This window comes from Oncorhynchus tshawytscha, linkage group LG01 (assembly GCF_018296145.1).
Source record: "Oncorhynchus tshawytscha isolate Ot180627B linkage group LG01, Otsh_v2.0, whole genome shotgun sequence".
Classification (NCBI taxonomy): Eukaryota; Metazoa; Chordata; class Actinopteri; order Salmoniformes; family Salmonidae; genus Oncorhynchus; species Oncorhynchus tshawytscha.
Window position 1 is genome coordinate 34813231 of NC_056429.1, and position 20182 is coordinate 34833412.

General features: G+C 41.4%; 1 protein-coding gene across 2 annotated transcripts in view; it reads left to right on the forward strand.

The window, feature by feature from the left end:
• Positions 1-20182, forward strand: part of LOC112249942 (receptor-type tyrosine-protein phosphatase F-like) — a 318952-nt gene that overhangs the window by 113858 nt on the left and 184912 nt on the right. For both annotated transcript variants that reach the window (XM_024419699.2, XM_024419707.2), the window contains exons 3-4: positions 1825-1970; positions 6902-7043. In XM_024419699.2, the coding sequence (XP_024275467.1) occupies positions 1825-1970; positions 6902-7043 (288 nt within the window). The remainder of the gene's footprint in view (positions 1-1824; positions 1971-6901; positions 7044-20182) is intronic.

Sequence of the window (20182 nt, forward strand, 5' to 3'; positions counted from 1 at the left end):
ATTGAAGTAGATTTAACTGGTGACATTAATAAGGGATCATTGCATTCACCTGGTCAGTCTATGTCATGGGAAGAGCAGAGTGTAGCTGGCAAGCAAATCAAACAATATTTGGATGTAGCCATTTAGTTTATCCCCTGAAAGTTAGCTTGTTAACTAGCCATATTGACGTGATCTGTTATTAGCTAGCTAGCCAATTTGCCGAGGTCCATCAATAAATGTAGCGTAGCTATCATGTCTGTCAGCTGCAATTGTGATTATTAAACACTCTTAAAAACATTGTTGAAAAGGGGACAATGTAAGCTAACTTCTCTAGGTAGGCCTACGAAAAAAGTACATTTGGTCTACTTGCTACTATGTTTAGCCAACTGTACAACATTTCTATAAGTAGCTTGCGAAGTAAACATGATCCTTACATCGGCAAATGTGCCCTTCTGCTGCTTGACAGGCAGAGCCCACAAAGGATGGGAAATTAACTTTAACCAATCATACATTTCAGGTATAGTTCACTTTTATTTTATATCACTCAAATATCCAATTATCTATCTGAAATTACATGATCAATTGATGTTTACTGATCATGAAAAGCATGAAGTTACGTGCTGTATAACTCAGATGATAGCGCTAAATATGGGATATTTTTTCCATGTAATAATCAGAAATGTGTAGTTCTGATTACGCTCTTTAAGATGTGATTATATTGCAATCAAATTACGCAGTTGTCAATGGTTTTAGCAGAGCTGGGGGTATCCTTGCCCCCCAGCAGGCAGATTGAACACTCAACCTCCGCTTGGAATGACTCCCAGGGTCGGGAACAGTACTTTATGAGACTACCTTAAACATTTAAACTTGAACAACCATTTCAGTAACGGGAGCAAAACTTCCAACTAACAGATGGCATTGTTTTGGAAAATGTATGTAATTTATATCTGAATAGCATAAGAGCAATCAATCAATCAATGGATGTAATATGCAAAAACATAGATATTGAAACAACAATACTAAAAATTAACCTGCAATAGATCATGCTGGGAAATATGATAATGCCAGGCATGGTTTTGGTTCAACTCTGGTCATTAACACCAACACTGAGATTATTTTACACCAATCGGGTTCATTTAATGCTTTACAGTGTTAATTTAACTCTTGACACTAGAATTTGTTGCCATAACACTGCACAGCTGATTCAAATAACCAACTCCATTATCAAGCATTGATTACTTGAATCAGCTCTGTAGTGCTAAGGCAAAAACCAAAACGTGAAACCAGAGGGTGGCCAAGAACAGCGTTTGGAAAATCCTGTCCTAAATGACAATCTATTCCATATTTAGTGCAATACTTTTGACCAGGACACACAGGGCTGGTTTGTTCAGGCATGAAAAGGGAGAGTAGTATCTGTTAGTTTTGTATGACTAGTAATGAGAGTGAGACTTACAGGCACTGGAATTACGGCAACAACACAATACAAGACAGGAAGGACAATACAGCACTGGACTGTTTTTTACTCACAGACTTTTTTGACTTGATTTGGCTGCAGGCAGTTTGGTATCTGATTTAGAAAACACATTGTTACTGCCTGAACATCAACTGGTAGGGAAATCTGAATGCCCTGTAACCTGCCCAGAGCTGTATGCTCCTGTGTTGTTGTTGTCTTTCTCTTGCTTTTGGTCTGGTCTTCACGGTCCTACTGTATGTGAAGACCTACTGTACGTATTCCTAACTTCTACCCGGTTCAGTCAGCAGAGTATTGGCCTCCTCTCTGAGGTTTCATCCTCCTAGGGAGTTTTTTTATTGATTGACATTGGATGTCCTCTTTCTCTCTCCCAGGCATGCCCAGTTTCATCAAGTCTCCAGATGACCAGACAGGTATTTCGGGAGGCGTGGCATCCTTTGTATGCCAGGCGGTGGGCGATCCCAAGCCACGCATCACTTGGATGAAGAAGGGCAAGAAAGTCAGCTCTCAGCGCTTTGAGGTACATGGTCTACTACTGTATTTTATTTATTTAATTTGACATATACAATGTACAACAGATTTTTCACCAGAGTTTAGCTACATAGCTAATCCTCACCCATAAATGAGAATGGATCAGCTTGCCCGTACAGAGAAGGTTGAGAAAAACTGCAGGAACACCAAGCAGATATAGTATACCTTTCCTAATTACATTACCAGATTCATTTTTATTCTAAGGGCATACCCACATCCTTGTTTCAAAGCAGCACTCAACCACAAGTCTGTCTGTTTCAGTTGTCAGTTGAGTGACCACCTCCCTCTCTCACTCTGTCTGCCTTTTATTCCACAAAGAAGCACCTGAAGCAATGCAGAGACAAGATGCGGAGACCCTGCTCAGACAAGATAGGTACAGGTACACAGACAGGCAGGCAGGCAGACTGGCAGACTAGCAGAGAGACAGACAGACCAGCAGGCATGTGCACAGATCGAGCTCAACCAGTGCTCATTCCACTCAACCAGTGCTCATTCCACTCAACCAGTGCTCATTCCACTCAACCAGTGCTCATTCCACTCAACCAGTGCTCATTCCACTCAACCAGTGGAATACTTTATTTTATTTATTGTGTCTTAAAGAATATATATAAAAAAAGAACAAATTAGACCTCAAACTAGCTAATTTAATTTCTCTTGAATCTTATATCCCCCTCCCTCCCGCCTCAAGCACGCACTCAACTGACTTCTCTGTGCTGTCTACGGTTTTGAACACTGGTAAACTACTTTTAAGTTGGACCTGTGATGTGTGTCTCTCGCTGTTATGGACAGAGAATGGGGCAAGTGTTTGCTAGTAAGAGGCAGATGTCCGCAGCAACAAATTCAAATCAAGCCAAAATAGAAAATCGTTTTTGACAGCATAGCTAACATCATTTGCTATGATCAGCTGACAGCCACACGTTTCCTGATTTCACTCATCTCGTCTCTAGTTAGAAGCCTACTAGGGTTCACTGGCACTAGCTTGCTTACAGTAAGGGATGAGTGTGCTGTTGCAGAAAATAAATAGGCCAATGCAACAAAATACAAATCTAAATGTTCTGATACAGAGACAGTTTACACTACCGTTCAAAAGTTTGGGGTCATTTAGAAATGTACTTGTTTTTGAAAGAAAAGCATGTTTTTTGTCCATTAAAATAACATCACATTGACCAGAAATACAGTGTAGATGTTGGTAGTGTTGTAAATGACCATTGTAGCTAGAAAAGGCAGATTTTTATGGAATATCTACATAGGCGTACAGAGGCCCATTATCAGCAACCATCACTCTTCTGTACGTTGTGTTAGCTAATCTAAATGTAGCATTTTAAAAGGCTAATTGATCATTAGAATACCCTTTTGAAATTTTGTTAGCACAGCTGAAAACTGTTGTCTTGATTAAAGAAGCAAACAACCTGGCCTTTAGACCACTTAAGTATCTGGAGCATCAGCATTTGTGGGTACGATTAAAGGCTCAAAATGGCCAGAAACAAAGACTTTCTTCTGAAACTTGTTCAGAGAAATTAAGGCTATTCCATATGAGAAATTGCCAAGAAACTGAAGCTCTCGTGCAACGCTGTGTACTACTCCCTTCACAGAACGGGGCAAACTGGCCCTAACCAGAAAAGAAAGAGGAGTGGGAGGCCCCGGTGTACATTAGAGTGTCTAGTTCATGAATTAGATGCCTCACAAGCCCTCAACTGGCAGCTTCATTAAATAGTACCTGCAAAACACCAGCCTAAACGTCAACAGTGAAGAGACGACTACCATTTAATCTGTGGATTTGCCCTTTAAACAGCTGCATATTATCAAGATACCAAAGTGTCACCAACAAAAAGGTAGGCATATAGTAAATAGCGTTCATTTGTTGTTCCCCATGACAACAAAATCATAAACAACAGAGTAGGGCTGGCTAATAAGTCCTTAGTTGTGGGGTTATGCTCAGGTATAACAATTTGTTTAAATATACACTTCCATATTTCCAACTCCTATTTTTGAAGATCAAGGGGGGTAACATTTTTTGGAATGACTGGAATTCTGATATCATTTAATCATATTATTATATGGGTAGAAAGTGATGGGTTAGAAGAAGCCTACATAACCAACCCATAAAGTGAAATTTAACATCTATATATGGCCAGCTATGTAAACTTTAACATTGACTTATCCTGCAATAGATGTCATTCAATTGGTAACATACATTTGTGTCTTCTTCTAATGTCCCTTAAGGGGAAAGTAATTTTAAAGTAAATTCATGTAATCAGATTACGTTATTGAGTTTGGGTAATCCCAAAGTTACGTTACTGATTACAATTTTGGAGAGGTAACTGTAACGGATTACATTTAAAAAGTAATCTACCCAACCATGATCATACATTACAGTTGAGGAACAATGGGAAAGTAATTCTGCTTTGAAAGTTGATAAACTTGTAACCTCACGTTTGAGAAAATGGCCTTTGAATGTTTTGGTACACCTACTGGAGAGCTCTTCATTGTATTCACCCAATTCAGCATCGTTGACACCCTCTTAAGCTTTAGCCCCACTCATCTCTTTAAGGGTTGATCCGAGCGTTCTGTCCTATCAATAACAGTCAAGCACCCAAACTAAGTGGCTAACGTTGGCTAGCTTGCTATCTACTTCCAGACACAAATGTGACAACAGCTCACACTGATCATTTTACTCGCCACAGCAGAGCTGGTTAGGCTGTTTTTATGTTATCCAGAGCATTGGTGACTGCAACTGTGCTGCTGGCAACAATTTACGCTTTTTTGCCAACGTTTACTGACACCGCTCATATTCAATGTCGAGCGTTTGTAAATTTGTCTGTTATTTTGCATTCTGGCACACTCAGACAAGAGTGCTCTGAAATCAGAGTAGATAGTTAGAGCGAATATTCAAGCTATGTCTATCTACAGCTGTTGCAGTGAAATCATGAACATTCTATTGAAATGGATACTCGCATAGTGGAATATGTTGTTAAGACATGTAGCTAGCTAGCTAAACAAACAATTAACAATTATCCCAGCTCATGACCTTACTACCGTACATGAATCTGCAGGCAGCTAACCAACCAGCTTGCTATAAAAAAATCTTACCCCTATACATGGATGGATGCTCCTCTCTGTCATGGATGCCATGGTTGCCCTTAGTTTGAAGATGTAATCCAGAGACAGGTGTTTTCTCCATCTCCTTATCTATCATATTCCACTATCAACTATCATGCTCTAATTCCACTGATTTCAAAACTCAGTCCTCCAGAAAGTGGAGAGCAACACTTATGCAATTCTAATACGCAATATATATATATATTTTAAAAGCTGCGTTAAACAGGATTACCTACATATACTGACCAGCTCAAATAGACAGATCCGCGCTACGCGGCATACCAATACGAACTCATCTTTTGGCATGTCCAGTCCACTCATTATCTCAACCAATCATGGCTAGCAGGAAGGTTTCTGGCTTTTTCTGTGGCTAAACCATCTAGGCTCGTAATTTAACAGCTGTGTTCATATTTACAGATGGCATACAAGTTTGTTATTAAGGCACATGAAAGTAGTGACACGCGACATATGCTAATTTTCATGAAACAAGATGCCAGTCGAGGACGTGTGAGGCATCTGTTTCTCAAACTAGACACTCTAATGTACTTGTCCTCTTGTTCAGTTGTGCACCGTGGCCTCCCACTCCTCTATCTAGCCTGTAATCAAACCCACAAATGCTGATGCTCCAGATTCTCAACTAGTTGAAAGATGACCAGTTTTATTGCTTCTTTAATAATCAGCACTACAGTTTTCAGCTGTGCTAACATAATTGCAAAAGTGTTTTCTAATGATCAACTTTAAAAAATCTGCCTTTTCCAGCTACAGTAGTCATTTACAACATTAACAATGTCTCCACTGTATTTTGATCTATTTTATTTTATTTTAATGATAAAAAAAGGATTTTACTTCAAAAACAAATACATTTCTAAGTGACCCCAAACTTGTGAGTGGTAGTGTATATTAATTATGAATTGGGAGTTATGAATATGGGAACAAAGGGAATAGCCCCTTCAGTGATAACCCAGCCTATCTGGCACTCTAGGCAGGCTCAAATGAACGCTCAAAGTGATTGAAAAATGTTATACTATTTGAACCTAGGTCTGCTCGACTGACACAGATCCAGTCATTGGAGTAAAGAATATTCTGGAATGTTCTCTTCCTCTCATGTGGATGTTTGGGTCAGAGAGTTTCCACTGCAGTGGAAGGAAGTTTAGGAGACCCCTCCCTTGACCTGTGACCAGGTCTAATTCTATACCACCCTAAAGGTTGGCTTCCTGAAAGGCCTTCCTGAAATACCTGCTGTCCACTCAGGGTCATCATTTCATACAACATATTTCTCTCTAATCGGGTGATTGTATCAGATCATACTTACCTACTCCTCTTAGCTCCCTGCCTGTGGAGCATAGGGCAGCAACAAAGTCATGCAATGTCGGAGGGTCCTTTTCAATTGAGATCAGAATAGAGTAGTCTCTATTTGAGATGGCTTAATAGAGTTTGATAGAATAGAGTTTGAGTTTGGTATGTCAGGTATGCCTTGGTCAGGTATGGTCAGGTATGCCAGGTATGCTTGTGCAGACTGGGTAGAATTGGAGCATAGTCTGTACTCTTGTTATAAACCCAGTTCCTCAGTCCCGCCTACGTAGTAAGTAGAAGTTACCCCTATATTAGTCCCCCTGCCAGTGATCCAAAAAGGAGTGTTCCCTTGGCTCAGTAGGCTCTACAGTGCTCTGGTGGTCCTGTACGTATTGATGAAATAGCGATCAAAGGGATGCCCGTGCTAAGATGACCGTTTAAATCAGTTTAGATTTGAATCTTAGTCACAGGACGACCATAGGTCTGATTGTAATGCCTTTTATCTCCTCTCCCCATCCGTGTGTTCAGGTGATAGAGTTTGACGACGGCTCAGGGTCCGTCCTGCGTATCCAGCCCCTGAGGACCCACAGGGACGAGGCCATCTATGAGTGTACTGCCATCAACAGTGTGGGAGAGATCAACACCAGCGCCAAACTCACCGTCCTGGAAGGTACGATACACCTCTCTCACTCCTTTTCTCTGTCTCTCTCTCGGTCATTCTTTTTATAAAGCTTTTTCTCTCTCTCTCATTCTCACTTATATGCGCAGGCACAAACACACTCCCTCTTTCCCTCTCTCTCTCTCTCTGTGTCTGTCTCACTCATCTCTCTTATTCTCCTCATCTATTCCCGCCACAATGAGTTTCTCTGTCTTGATCAGCGAGGCTCAATATGTCCACACAGATTCCAACGATGTCGTTTTATGTCCTGCTACTTTTGGTAGCCTGCTTGGTTGATGAAATAGAAACAATACATCAGTTTGTGATTCGCCCGTAGCTGTTAGATGTACTGATTAGAGATGTGTCTTGACATCTCTATTTTATTACACTTTCCAACCATGAATCTACAATCTGACTGCAGGAATTGTTTTTGTTCTGAAGCTTATAGCTACTGTAGAGGGGTCTGTGTGAAATTCGTTTCTTCCTCTCCTGACAGTGGAAACAACAATTATTTTATCCACACTCAAATTGATAGATAAATATTTGCAAACATTTGGCCGGCTGACAGGGTTTTTCCAAATCACCTAGGAACACAATATCTGGACTAGGAGACGATATTGTAGATACCGTCAGGCTGGCTGGCTTCCTTCCTGGCTTGCTCAGCAAACATAGCCGGAAAACCCCCAATACTTTAGTCTATGTCCCAAATGGCACCCTATTTCCTGTGTAGTGCTCTGCTTTTGGCTAGTACCCATAGGACTCTTGTCAAACATAGTGCACTTTGGAATAGGGTGTCATTTGGGACACATTCTCAGAACTACCAAAGGTTTTGTTAGGCGTGTGGCTGGGTGCTGAGGTTATTGGTGTTAACCGGGATCGGTATAAGCTGATCTAGGATCAGATTAATGGCAGAATTATCATCAGTCGGATGTAAATGTATGCAGATAGATAGAGGAGCCAGATAGGGTGGCTTTATAGCATGTACTAGACTGGTGTCTGATCAGTCTTAATCTGTGTCTCAATTGTCACCATATCCCCTATATAGTGCACTACTTTTGACTAGGGCTCAGGACTCTGATCAGAAGTAGTGCACTACACAGGGTAGGGCACCATTTGGGACATATACATTGGGCAGCCATAGGGCTCTGGACAAAAGTAAGTCACTATGTACGGAGTAGGGTGTCATTTGGAAAGCAACCCTAGTCTGTCTGTGTTGAACAATAGTGCTGCTATGATTGGCAGACATGCTGTCTGAGTACAGTGTGAAGCCATCCTCCTGGTGTATCGAGTGTGATGTGTTCGGGAGAAGGACATGGCTGATGGTTGACTGTAGGCTGACTCATGGATAAAAGGATTGTGCTTGGGTCACGTTGCTCCCACTCACACGTTACTGTACATCAGCATGTGAAGGATTGGGATCAGGAGGATGACGGAAAGAAAGCAGTGATGTTTTAGACAGAACTCCTGTTTGTTCCCTGAGGTTGAGCCGAGACAGGGAGTGGAGATGATGGAGGAGAGAAGGAGAGTGGTGAGAGTAATGGATGGTGAGAGGAGGAGAGGACAGGAGGAGAGAAGTTTGGTGAGCGTAATGGATGAGTGGAGGAGATGAGACAGATGGCATGGCCTATTGGGGGCGTGGCTTTCAGATAGATATTTTTGGCCACCCATGAGTTCTTATTCATTCTTATTCATCATGTTAAGTTTGTACCCTGCAAATCTTATTTTTCCTTCAATATTTGTGTACATTAGATTTGTCTTTACAGATATTATTTAAATATTATGACAAATTGATAACTCTCCCAATACTGGGACATGCATAGCGTAAATGTCCATTTTCTCTTGGGTAAAGGTCAATTTTTTTTTTTTTTTTTTTTCATAAAGTTTTAAATGTTCAACGAGTTTAAATTAAATCCATCATCAAGTTAAAATGTAAAAGAGTAAACAATTCAAACAATAAGTACTCAATTCAAATCAGGGAAACCAAATGGTAGTACTCTCCTGTGGCCTGTTCGCTCCGTGTGAAGGTCTGATCTGGTCCCTCCTCCGTGCCTCTTCTGGTGGTCTGGTGCTAGGGCTGGTGCTGAAAACTGGTATCTGAATTGGTGCTGGATCTGCAGAAGCAAGCAGACCCACAAGGGAGCCCCAGACACGAAGGACTTTGATGGCACTCCCATGTGGTCCACTCGCTCCAGGTTAATATCTGTTGGTCCCTCCTCTGCACCTCATCTGGTGTGACTGGGTCTGGTGCTGGAACTGGTGTTGGATCTGTAGAGCGATGGAAGGACAACCTGAGGAGTGAACAGACACACCTGGAAACACAAGACCTGGAGATCAGTGATGGTACTCCCCTGAGACCTGCTTGCAGTGGGAGGGCTGCAGGCCAATGGTAGAGGGGAGTAAGGCTTGCCTCTGAAGAACTACTCACCTCAAGGTCTGCAGTGCGTCCCCTCCTCCTCAAGCAGCTGGTCCGGTTCTGGATGCTGGGGTGTTCTGGGTCCGTGGAATGGGGAGTCAAGTCGGCCGCGGTCTAGCCACTGTTACCCACAAAGCCGCAGACCTAGAAACAGTCTTCACAGACTCCTCAGTCTCCCTCCACAGGAGAGAGAGAGAGAGAGAGAGAGAGAGAGAGAGAGAGAGAGAGAGAGAGAGAGAGAGAGAGAGAGAGAGAGAGAGAGAGAGAGAGACATTCGACATTCGTCATGAAGTGCACACTGGGAGATAGGCTGAAGCCTGAAGGAGAGACAGAAACCGAGAGATAGTCAACACTAAGATATGGCGAGCGGGTTAAACATAGAGGAGAAAGAGTTTCCTCATTTGTGGAGTATTTATGGCATTCCTCAGTCCTCATCCGCATTCCCCAGCACACCACTTTTGCTAATGTTCTGAAATGGATCATTATTGTTAATTGATATTGATGCCCAAGGGATATTGTATGATGATGATGATGATGATGATGCCCTAGGGATATTATATATTGCATATTGATGGTGATGCCTGAGGGATATTGGATATCGTATATTGATGGTGATGCCGAAGAGATATTGTTTATTGCATATTGATGGTGATGCCTAAGTAATTACATTCCAGTCCATAGCACAAAAAAATGCTGCACTATACTGTCGCTGTCTGTGTGTTATGTGGTTGGTGTTGCTGCTACTGATTCTGGTGTTGCGTTCTTTGTCACTGTCTCATCTTGTCCCATGTTGGTGTTCATTTGTATTCTGGCACTCCAGGCTGACTCAAGCAAACTCACAAAGTATTTGAGAGATTCAAATATCCAGTCTTCCTGAGCAGGTGTGGGTTGTTGCTGTGTTCAGTGGTGTGAACAACAGATTATTACCGGACTCAACAGGCCAGAGTGATCTCCGTCCCTCCAGTAACACAGCCTCGGCCTCTCTAACCCATGTCAGATTAAGCCAAAGACTGGAGGAAGGATATTATTGTGGCAGCCCAGCACGTGTCACCGCTGCCCTCACACTATCATGGAGATGAGACCGGGGCCACAGTCTAATTCCCGTGCTCAGGCCTGGCTTTATCACTCTGTGCAGGAACATCAGAGTACAGAGTGGCTTGAATAAGGAAGTCGCTGACTGCTGATGGCTAGCTGTGATCATAGCTATGCTGGTCTGAGTCCCAAATCAAGTTTTCAAGTATAAAATGGCACCCTATTCACTATATAGTGTACCTCTTTTGACCAAGGCACAATGTGCTCATAGAGCTCATAAGCCCAAAAGGGTTCTGGTTAAATGTAAAGCGCTATATAGGGAAAGGGGTGCCATTTGGAATGCTGCCCTGGTCTCTGCTGTTAACTGGTGTTCCTCGACCATCAACAAACCCCGCTAACTGGATATAGTCCCCACATCAGGGACAGCAGGGCTATGTTGTGCCAAGAGGCTTCCTTTACTCTGGTTAGTAAAGAGTGAATCTGGAAGGTCCCAATCACAATAATACTGTTTGTCTGCTGGTTGAAGTAAGCTGCAATGGAGATACAGTGGTACCTCCATTTTGGGAAGTAGTGATCCTGCTGGGAACTCTATCGTACTGTATTTTTCATCATTGACTGTATGAAAAAGTTAACACGAGAGAGTTTTCTACTGTATGTTGTAACTCCAGCATCCTCCCAATCATTTTCCATACAGTTCTACAAACAAGCTGACCTTGATTCTGTTTTAAACCATGTACTGTATGGTTATACTGTTATAACTAACACTCTGATGCTACAATATCATACACACACAAGGGTTAGTTTATTTCAAGATCAGGATCACACTTGATCTTGGACTCACAATTCCAGCATGTAATTGTCTGGTCCAGACTGGGGTGTCATGGACAGCCCAGACCAGGCCTGAATGGTTCCCATTAAATGGTTCCTGGTTCCTGCAGTGAAAACTGGTCCGGAGGAGGAATTAACCAATTTATGAAGGGCCTGATTACACAGAGTTAGAACTCTAACTCCTCTTCTCCATCTCCACTCATACTGCTGCCAGAGAGACTTGCTAGGGTGCCCATATGGAAAAGTACATGGCCTACTGTATATTTTGAAACATATGATCATATATTTAAAACCCATACTGTATATAAACGTGACATATATTTAAAAATGTATGATCATATATTTCAATAACATACGGTACCAGTCAAAAGTTTGGACACACCTACTAATTCAAGGGTTTTTCTTTGTTTTGTATTATTTTCTACATTGTAGAATAATAGTGAAGACATCAAAACTACGAAATAACACATATGGAATCATGTAAAAACCAAAAAAGTGTTAAACAAATCAAAATATATTATATTCAAAGTAGCCGCCCTTTGCCTTGATGACAGCTTTGCACACTCTTGGCATTCTCTCAACCAGCTTCACCTGAAATGCTTTTCCAACAGTCTTGAAGGAGTTCCCACATATGCTGAGCACTTGTAGGCTGCTTTTCCCTCACTCTGTGTTCCAACTCATCCCAAACCATCTCAATTGGGTTGAGGTTGGGTGATTGTGGAGGCCAGGTCATCTGATGCAGCACTCCATCACTCTCATGCATGGTCAAATAGCCCTTACACAGCCTGGAGGTGTGTTGATGTCTTGTCCTGTTGAAAAACAAATGATAATCCCACTTAGATTAAACCAGATGCGATGGCGTATCGCTGCTGAATTCTGTGGTAGCCATGCTGATTAAGTGTGCCTTGAATTCTAAATAAATCACTAACAGTGGTACCAGCAAAGTACCCCCACACCATCTCACCTCCTCCTCCATGCTTCACGGTGGGAACCACACATGCAGAGATCATCCATTTACCTACTCTGCGTCTCACAAAGACACAGCGGTTAGAACCGAACATTTGGACTCATCAGACCAAAGGACAGATTTCCACCTGTTTAATGTCCACCTGTTTAATGTTTCTTGTCCCAAGCAAGTCTCTTCTTATTATTGGTGTCCTTTAGTAGTGGTTTCTCTGCAGCAATTCGACCATGAAGGCCTAATTCAAGCAGTCTCCTCTGAACAGTTGATGTTGAGATGTGTCTGTTACTTGAACTTTGAAGCATTCATTTGGGCTGCAATTTCTGAGGCTGGGGACTCTAATGAACTTATCCTCTGCAGCAGAGACAACGCTGGGTCTTCCTCTCCTGTAGCGGTCCTCATGACAGCCAGTTCCATCATAGCGCTGGTTGGTTTTTGCGGCTGCACTTGAAGAAACTTTCAAACTTGTTGATATTTTTCAGATTGATTGACCTTCATGTCTTAAAGTAATAATGGACTGTCATTTCTCTCTGCTTATTTGAAATGTTCTTACCATAATATGGACTATCTTCTGTATACACCTCTACCTTGTCACAACACAGCTGATTGGCTCAAGATTCCACAAATTAACCTTTGACAAACTTTTAAAATGCATTCCATTTTAAAAGCAACCTTATGAAGCTGGTTGAGAAAATGCCAAGAGTGTGCAAAGCTGTGATTAAGGTCAAGGGTGGCTAGTTTGAAAAATCTCAAATATGAAATATATTTTGATTTGTTTGAGACTTAATACATGATTCCATATGTGTCATTTCATAATCAGATGTCATCACTATTTTTCTAAAATGTAGAAAATAGTTTTAAAAAATAAAGAAAAACCCTTGAATGAGTCGGTGTTATCAAACCTTTGACTGGTAATGTACTTTAAATGAAGATTCTACATTACTATTGAAATTATTGCATGACAATACAAGGGTTTACTAGTCATATTACCAGGGTTAGAGGTTCCTAGCCCATTATGTTAATTATTTTGATACCACACCTTGCTTGTTTCAGCAATGGGCAACAAAGTTTAGTCATGTTGTTAAGAGTCCATGTTATCACAAAAACGGACTCTTCATCCATAACCGTCGGTTACACAGTTAAACGGTAATTGTGCCAGTCCTACAATCACAGTAAGGTAGTTCATTGTTACCCAGAAATGATTGGATATTGAGGTAAGAACAGCTGCATTGTACCTTTAAAGACGGCTGATGTAGCTTTGGTGCCTTTACTAGGAATGATTATTTCAACACTGAATACTGCTTCCTCAAATAACTTACCCCGTGGGACTGAATCTATTTATCAAATGTTTTTCATAAAAATGGTATCTTTGATAAAGGAAGGCCTCTGAGGGAATATATTGAATCTGAAATAGAATTTGAAATATTTTTTTGCGGGGGTTATGTTATGTATAATGTCAGTTACTGAATTAGAACCAAGCTTAGTTTCCAGATCCTCCAGTTTCCAGGTCCTTCTTGTGGAAGACAGTCTTTGTAAACAGAGAAGCTTGGGTGGGTGGATTGGTCCATGAACTATAGGGGTGGTCATGGTACATAGACATCCAAGTAGGGCTGCAATCCTCCCCTATATGTTATAGTTGGAATCGCCCATATTTTAGGAGAGGCCAGGGGTTATACAAATGAAAAATAAAGTCGAACACTCATCTCTCTTTGTTGTGGGTTTATTTGACAAACATTTAATCTAAAGAGACATCTTCCATCATGCAGGCTTTATTTCTTTACTTGGTACATAGATCACAGGTTACCCAGACCAAATGTGGAACCAATCAAAACTCAGTGTTTGACTGATCTCTGTAGTTATTATCATGGGCTTTGTCCTAAATTGCAGCCTATTCCCTATGTAGTACACTACCCTATAAAGCACACTAAAGAGGGAATAGGGTGCCATTTGAGACACATGTATGATCTGTATTATTATTATTATTATTGTTATTTTTAACACTTTATGATTTGTATTTTTTTTTACAAGTACACTGAACTAAAATATAAACACAACGTGCAACAGTTTTAAAGATTTTACTGCATTACAAATCAGTACAAATCAGTACATTTAAATAAATGCAATAGGCTCTAATTTATGGATTTCATATGACTGGCAATGCAGATATGCATCGGTTGGTCACAGATACCTTAAAGAAGGTAGGGGTGTGGATCAGAAAACCAGTCAGTGTCGTGTGTGTCCACCATTTGCCTCATGTAGTGTGACACATCTCCTTCGCATAGAGTTGATCAGGCTGTTTATTGTGGCCTGTGGAATATTGTTCCACTCCTCTTCAATGGCTCGTCAAAGTTGCTGCATATTGTCAGGAACTGGAATAATCTGTCGGACACATCGATCCAGAGCATACCAAACAGGCTCAATGGGTGACATGTCTGGTGAGTATGCAGGACGTGGAAGAACAGGGACATTTTCAGCTTCCAGGAATTGTGTACAGATCCTTGCAACATGGGGCTTGTGCGTTATCATGCTGAAACATGACGTGATGAATGGCAAAACAATGGGCCTCAGGATCTTGTCATGGTTTCTCTGTGCATTCATATTGCCATCATTGTCCATAGCTTACGCCTGCCCAACCATGGGGCACTCTGTTCACAACGTTGACATCAGCAAACCGTTCGCCCACACAACGCTAATGCACACTGTCTGCAATCTGCCCGGTACAGTTGAAACCAGGATTCATTCGTAAAGAGCACACTTCTCCAGCATGCCAGATGCCATCGAAGGTGAGCATTTACCCACTGAAGTTGGTTACAGTCCGGTCAAGACCCTGGTGAGGACAAAAAACACGCAGATGAGCTTCCCTGAGACGATTTCTAACAGTTTGTGCAGAAATTAGAGGAAAATTTACAACTTCACTGTTTAATAAAATAAATAATCCCTGTTGTGTGATTGCACTTAAATTAGATTTCGCACACCAGCTGTTATTGACAAATAGACACAGACCACCACCCCTTGTCTTACCAGAGGTACCAGATCTGTCTTGCCAGTGCAAGGAAACCCAGACAACTCTATATTATCCATGTCGTCGTTAAGCCACGACTCGGTAAGATATTACAGTTTTTATTGTGCCGTTGGTAGGATAGTCTCGAACGTAGCTCATGCAGTTTATTCTCCAATGATTGCACGTTGGCCAGTAGGATGGATGGTAGAGGCGTGTTAACCACTCGTCAACAAATTCTCACAAGGCACCCGGAACTGCGTCCCTGTATTGGCGTCTCTTCTTCACGCGAATGATGGGGATTTGGGCCTGATCCTGGATTTTTTTTGTAACATTGTTCCCTGGGGTTATTCCGAATATGGAGGTGCATGGATTGGGGTCAATTGTTTGAACGCAGACACTGGATAAAGTATTGAAAATGCCAGACCAAAAACTGGTATCCTGCTTCTTGAAAGATGCAGATGGTGTGATCTGTATTATTTATGAAGCAAAGCCCAGTGGTTTGTCCTCGGCCCATATGGCTAAGCACTGATCCAAAATTACTTCTGTCATCTTCACTTTGTTTTCTCTCTGTCTTCGCTATTACCTGGAGACGTGCCCAGTGAGATGATAGGATGAGGAGTGGGAGGGAGGTGAGAGGAAGGGGGGGTTATCGACAGAGGTTGTAGGGAGAAAATAAAAGATGGGGAACGAGGGAGGAGGGGATGGGGGAAAGAGTCTGAGGAAAGAAGCAAGAGCAGAGAGGGAGCGAGAGATCCAGGTAGGAGGGAGGGAGGAGAGGGAGATAGAAAGACTGAGGGAGTGGCAGTGGAGGGTCCCTTAGGACTGTCTAGCACTGGAGGTAATAAATTACTACAGCATACACACAAAAAGATGAGGGTTCCTCAAGAGTTTTTGGGAAGAGCAATGGTTCTATGTGGAACTACAATGAGTTAAATAACCATTGGGGTCTTCAATGGTTATTTACAGTTCACAAAAGGGTTATATTGCTCTCTGAGGGGAGGCGGCTCATTAAAATATTTTGGGGCATGGTTTACGCACAGCTTTTTGTGCAAACATGAGTGAGAGTGTCATTCTAGTTTATCTAATGTTTTATGGTACAATGCATTAAATATGAATGGCCAATATTGGTGTCTTGCAGTGATGGGATATTTGGCTCTTTTTACAGACTCTGCTCTATTCTGCTCTGTTCTACTTGTCCAGTCAAAATAATAAATCATTCTACTCATTTACAGTAGAGTTGGAAGTTTACATACACCTTAGCCAAATACATTTAAACTCAGTTTTCACAATTCCTGACATTTAATCCTAGTAAAAATCCCCGGTTTTAGGTCAGTTAGGATCGCCACTGTATTTTAAGAATGTGAAATGTCAGAATAATAGTAGAGAGAATGATTTATTTCAGCCTTTATTTCTTTCATCACATTCCCAGTAGGTCAGAAGTTTACATACACTCAATTAGTATTTGGTAGCGTTGCCTTTAAATTGTTTTACTTCGGTCAAACATTTCGGGTAGGCTGCACTTCCCACAATAAGTTGGGTGAATTTTGGCCCATTCCTCCTGACAGAGCTGGTTTAACTGAGACAAGTTTGTAGGCCTCCTTGCTCACACATGCTTTTTCATTTCTGCCCACACATTTTCTATAGGATTGAGGTCAGGGCTTTGTGATGGCCACCCAATACCTTGACGCTGTTGTACTTTAGCCATTTTGCCACAACTTTGGAAGTATGCTTGGGGTCATTGTCAAGTTGGAAGACCCATTTGCAACCAAGCTTTAACTTCCTGACTGATGTCTTGATGTTGCTTCAATACTTCCACAATTTTCCTCCCTCATGATGCCATCTATTTTGTGAAGTGCACCAGTCCCTCCTGCAGCTGTGGCTCTCATCAAGGTCACCGAATCATCCCCAGTTTACAATTGGCTCATTCATCCCCCCTCCTCTCCCCTGTAACTATTCCCCAGGTCATTTCTGTATTTGAGAATGTTTCTCAGTCAACTTACCTGGTAAAATAACGGTAAAAAAAATCTATTAATGGCTTATTGGAGCTGTCATTTGTTACTGAGACTTGTAAGCGTGTGCTTTAAACAGTGTACATTTGGTGATTGCTAGGCATACAAATAAGAGTATTTATTGCTACATTCTAAATGAGGACCAGTTGTGGCCACAACCAGGCTAGATTGTGAACGACTCTTGGCAGAATGCATTTCTTGACTGCTGGTGATGGTGATAATTAGCCTGATGACACTAAATTATTCCGCTGCTCTGCCGTTTGCTACATACTTCTCATTGCCGAGGAGAAACTAACGTCCGTGGCATGGCTTAACGTTTGGCCAGAGCAAGGTGTCCGAGTTGCTGGGCAAGGTCATATGCACAGTTGTTCGCGAACTGCAGTGCCCAAGCGATTTGTTCTCAAGTTCGAGTTTGTTAAGCAGCCGTTGTGTATGTTTTGGCTCTAAAGCTGTGTCCATAACATTCAATAATCAAGTATTTGCTGTCATTCCTGCACCATGCCATCAATTATCAATTCTAAACATGTATTTTTCTTCTCTATGCTCATGATCTATTTTCCTGCGTGCATATGACTGAGCAGGTCTATTGGGCCGCTGTCTGAGCCTGATGGGCGTTTATTAATTACTGCTGTATGACTTATTGCACCCAGCACTACGAGGTCAAACGACCGACAAAAATGTACGAGTCACTCAGAAAAATGAATCATGCCTCTCGAGCCAGCAAAAATACTCGTTCAAAAGTAACGAATCGTTCGCAAACTGCACATTACTATTGTCTTGTGAAAAACTCACATATGACATTGTGTCAATTGAGAATGGTTGACTAAAACAGTCAGTGGTTCTCAATTCTCTCTTCAAAAACCCCCAGCTGTTCTAGGTAGCTCACTTGATTCAACTTGGCAATTAACACAATTAGACCTATAGAATTTTAACTATATAATATGGCTGACCAGAATAAATAAAAAAATAGTATGATTTTTCAAAAGGATCTACAAAGTACCTTTCAGATTGAGAAAGTTTATTTATAGAAACATTCTCCATAAAGGTTCTATAAAGAACCATAAAAAAGGGTTCTAGAGTATATAGCCCCAAAAAGGGTTGTAAACATAGCGGAACTCTTTTTGGTGCTATATAGAACCTTTTTTTAATGGTACTTTATAAATCTTAGGAAAGTTCATTTTTTATAGAACCATACAGGTACCATTTAGAACCTTATGAGCATGGTTCTTTATTGAACCTTTAAAAAATCAACCCAAGCTATCTCAGCTTTTCCCAAACTCAGTCCCCGAGCCCCAAAGGGGTGCACACTTAGTTTTTTTTCTCTAACACTACACAGCTAATTCAAATGTTCAAAGCTTTGTGATTAGTTGATTATTTGAATCAGCTGTGTAGTGCTAGGGCAAAAACCGAAACATGCAATTAACTTTCCTGGTAATATTTAGAAAAAACATGTGTGTCTAATTAAATGTGAATGATGAGCAGCGTTTAACAGTCATGTCACTCCCTACCACTCTACTCCAGGAAGTTTATGATCCCACAGCAAATCACCTGGATAGTCTCCACTGCAGTGACCGGCACACTGAGACAGTGTGCGGCCCAAATGGTACCCGATTCCCTTTATAGTGCACTACATTTTACCAGGGCCCATAGGGTGCCATTGGTCCTGGTCAAAAGTAGTGCACTATGCAGGGAATAGTGTGCCATTTGAGCTGCAAGCTGAGATGGGGTTCTGGTAAGGAGTTCGCTACTCACTCCTCCAACAGACACATCAATTACATCCATCATATTTCAATATGACGATTAGAATTGGATTGTTCTTAACGTGAATTATTTGAATGGCTGAAAAATATTTGACCTGCTGTAGATGTAGTGCCATTTAAATGGCTAGTGGTTAATGGATTGAACATTCCAAACCTGTCCTGTACTCACATTACAATGCCTCAGGGAAAATATGGCAATGATTTTGTTAACCGTTGCTTTGGACAAAATCAAGATGTCAATATTTGCGTAATGCTTTTTTGTATAAAAGACAAGAAATTACAGCTCAATTGGAATCAATTCTGAATTTGCGATTAGTCACAGCAAATCCTGTGATTAACTATGTATATATTTTTTTACATTTCGTTTGACAGACCTAATCAAAATGTCTCGCAATGGGCCTGTCCTCAGATTTTTGCTAGTGGAGTTTTTTTTATTTTTGTGTAGGGGCTTGTATAAGCACAGAGGCAGAAAATGAGGAAAGAGGGTGGGAGAGAGGGATGTGAGCAGGACATAATGAGTGGAGGATGAAGAGGACATACAGAGACCAGCACACCTGCTGGAGCGAAAGAGGTAGTGAGGGAGAGAGAGAAGGGATAATAGAGGTAGAGCGACCCAGGGAAGGTGTGTGTTTGTGTATTAACCCAATGTTCGTGGGTCTGATGGGCTTTTTGTTTAGTTTTTAAAGCAACACTGCCGTAACAATTCACGTCAAAAAAATGTAATGCTTAGATGTTGACTTATATCAATTACAAGCAATATAGGCAGCATACATGGTGAATATTTGCCATTTACCTCTGCTAGATCACATTTATCAATCAAAGCACTATTCGTTTAAAAAAAACATAATCAAGACATGGATGGAATAAATCGTGTTTATCTTGAACAAATATAAATGAAACAAGGTTTTCATCACTTGATCACTTGTCTTTGGGTCGACACACATTGCAGCTCTTCTCTTTGTTGCCTCCGGCTGCAATCTAGAATGATGAAGACACTTAGTTCAGCAATTTTACTAACATATCACTCACTCAGCTGGTCGGTGTCTCGGTTATCGAAGCGGATAATCCTGGAAATAATGTGGAAATCTTCCAGAAACATTGTTGCACGGAAAAGTTCTCTGCCAGTTTCTGCATCCCACAGGGATTC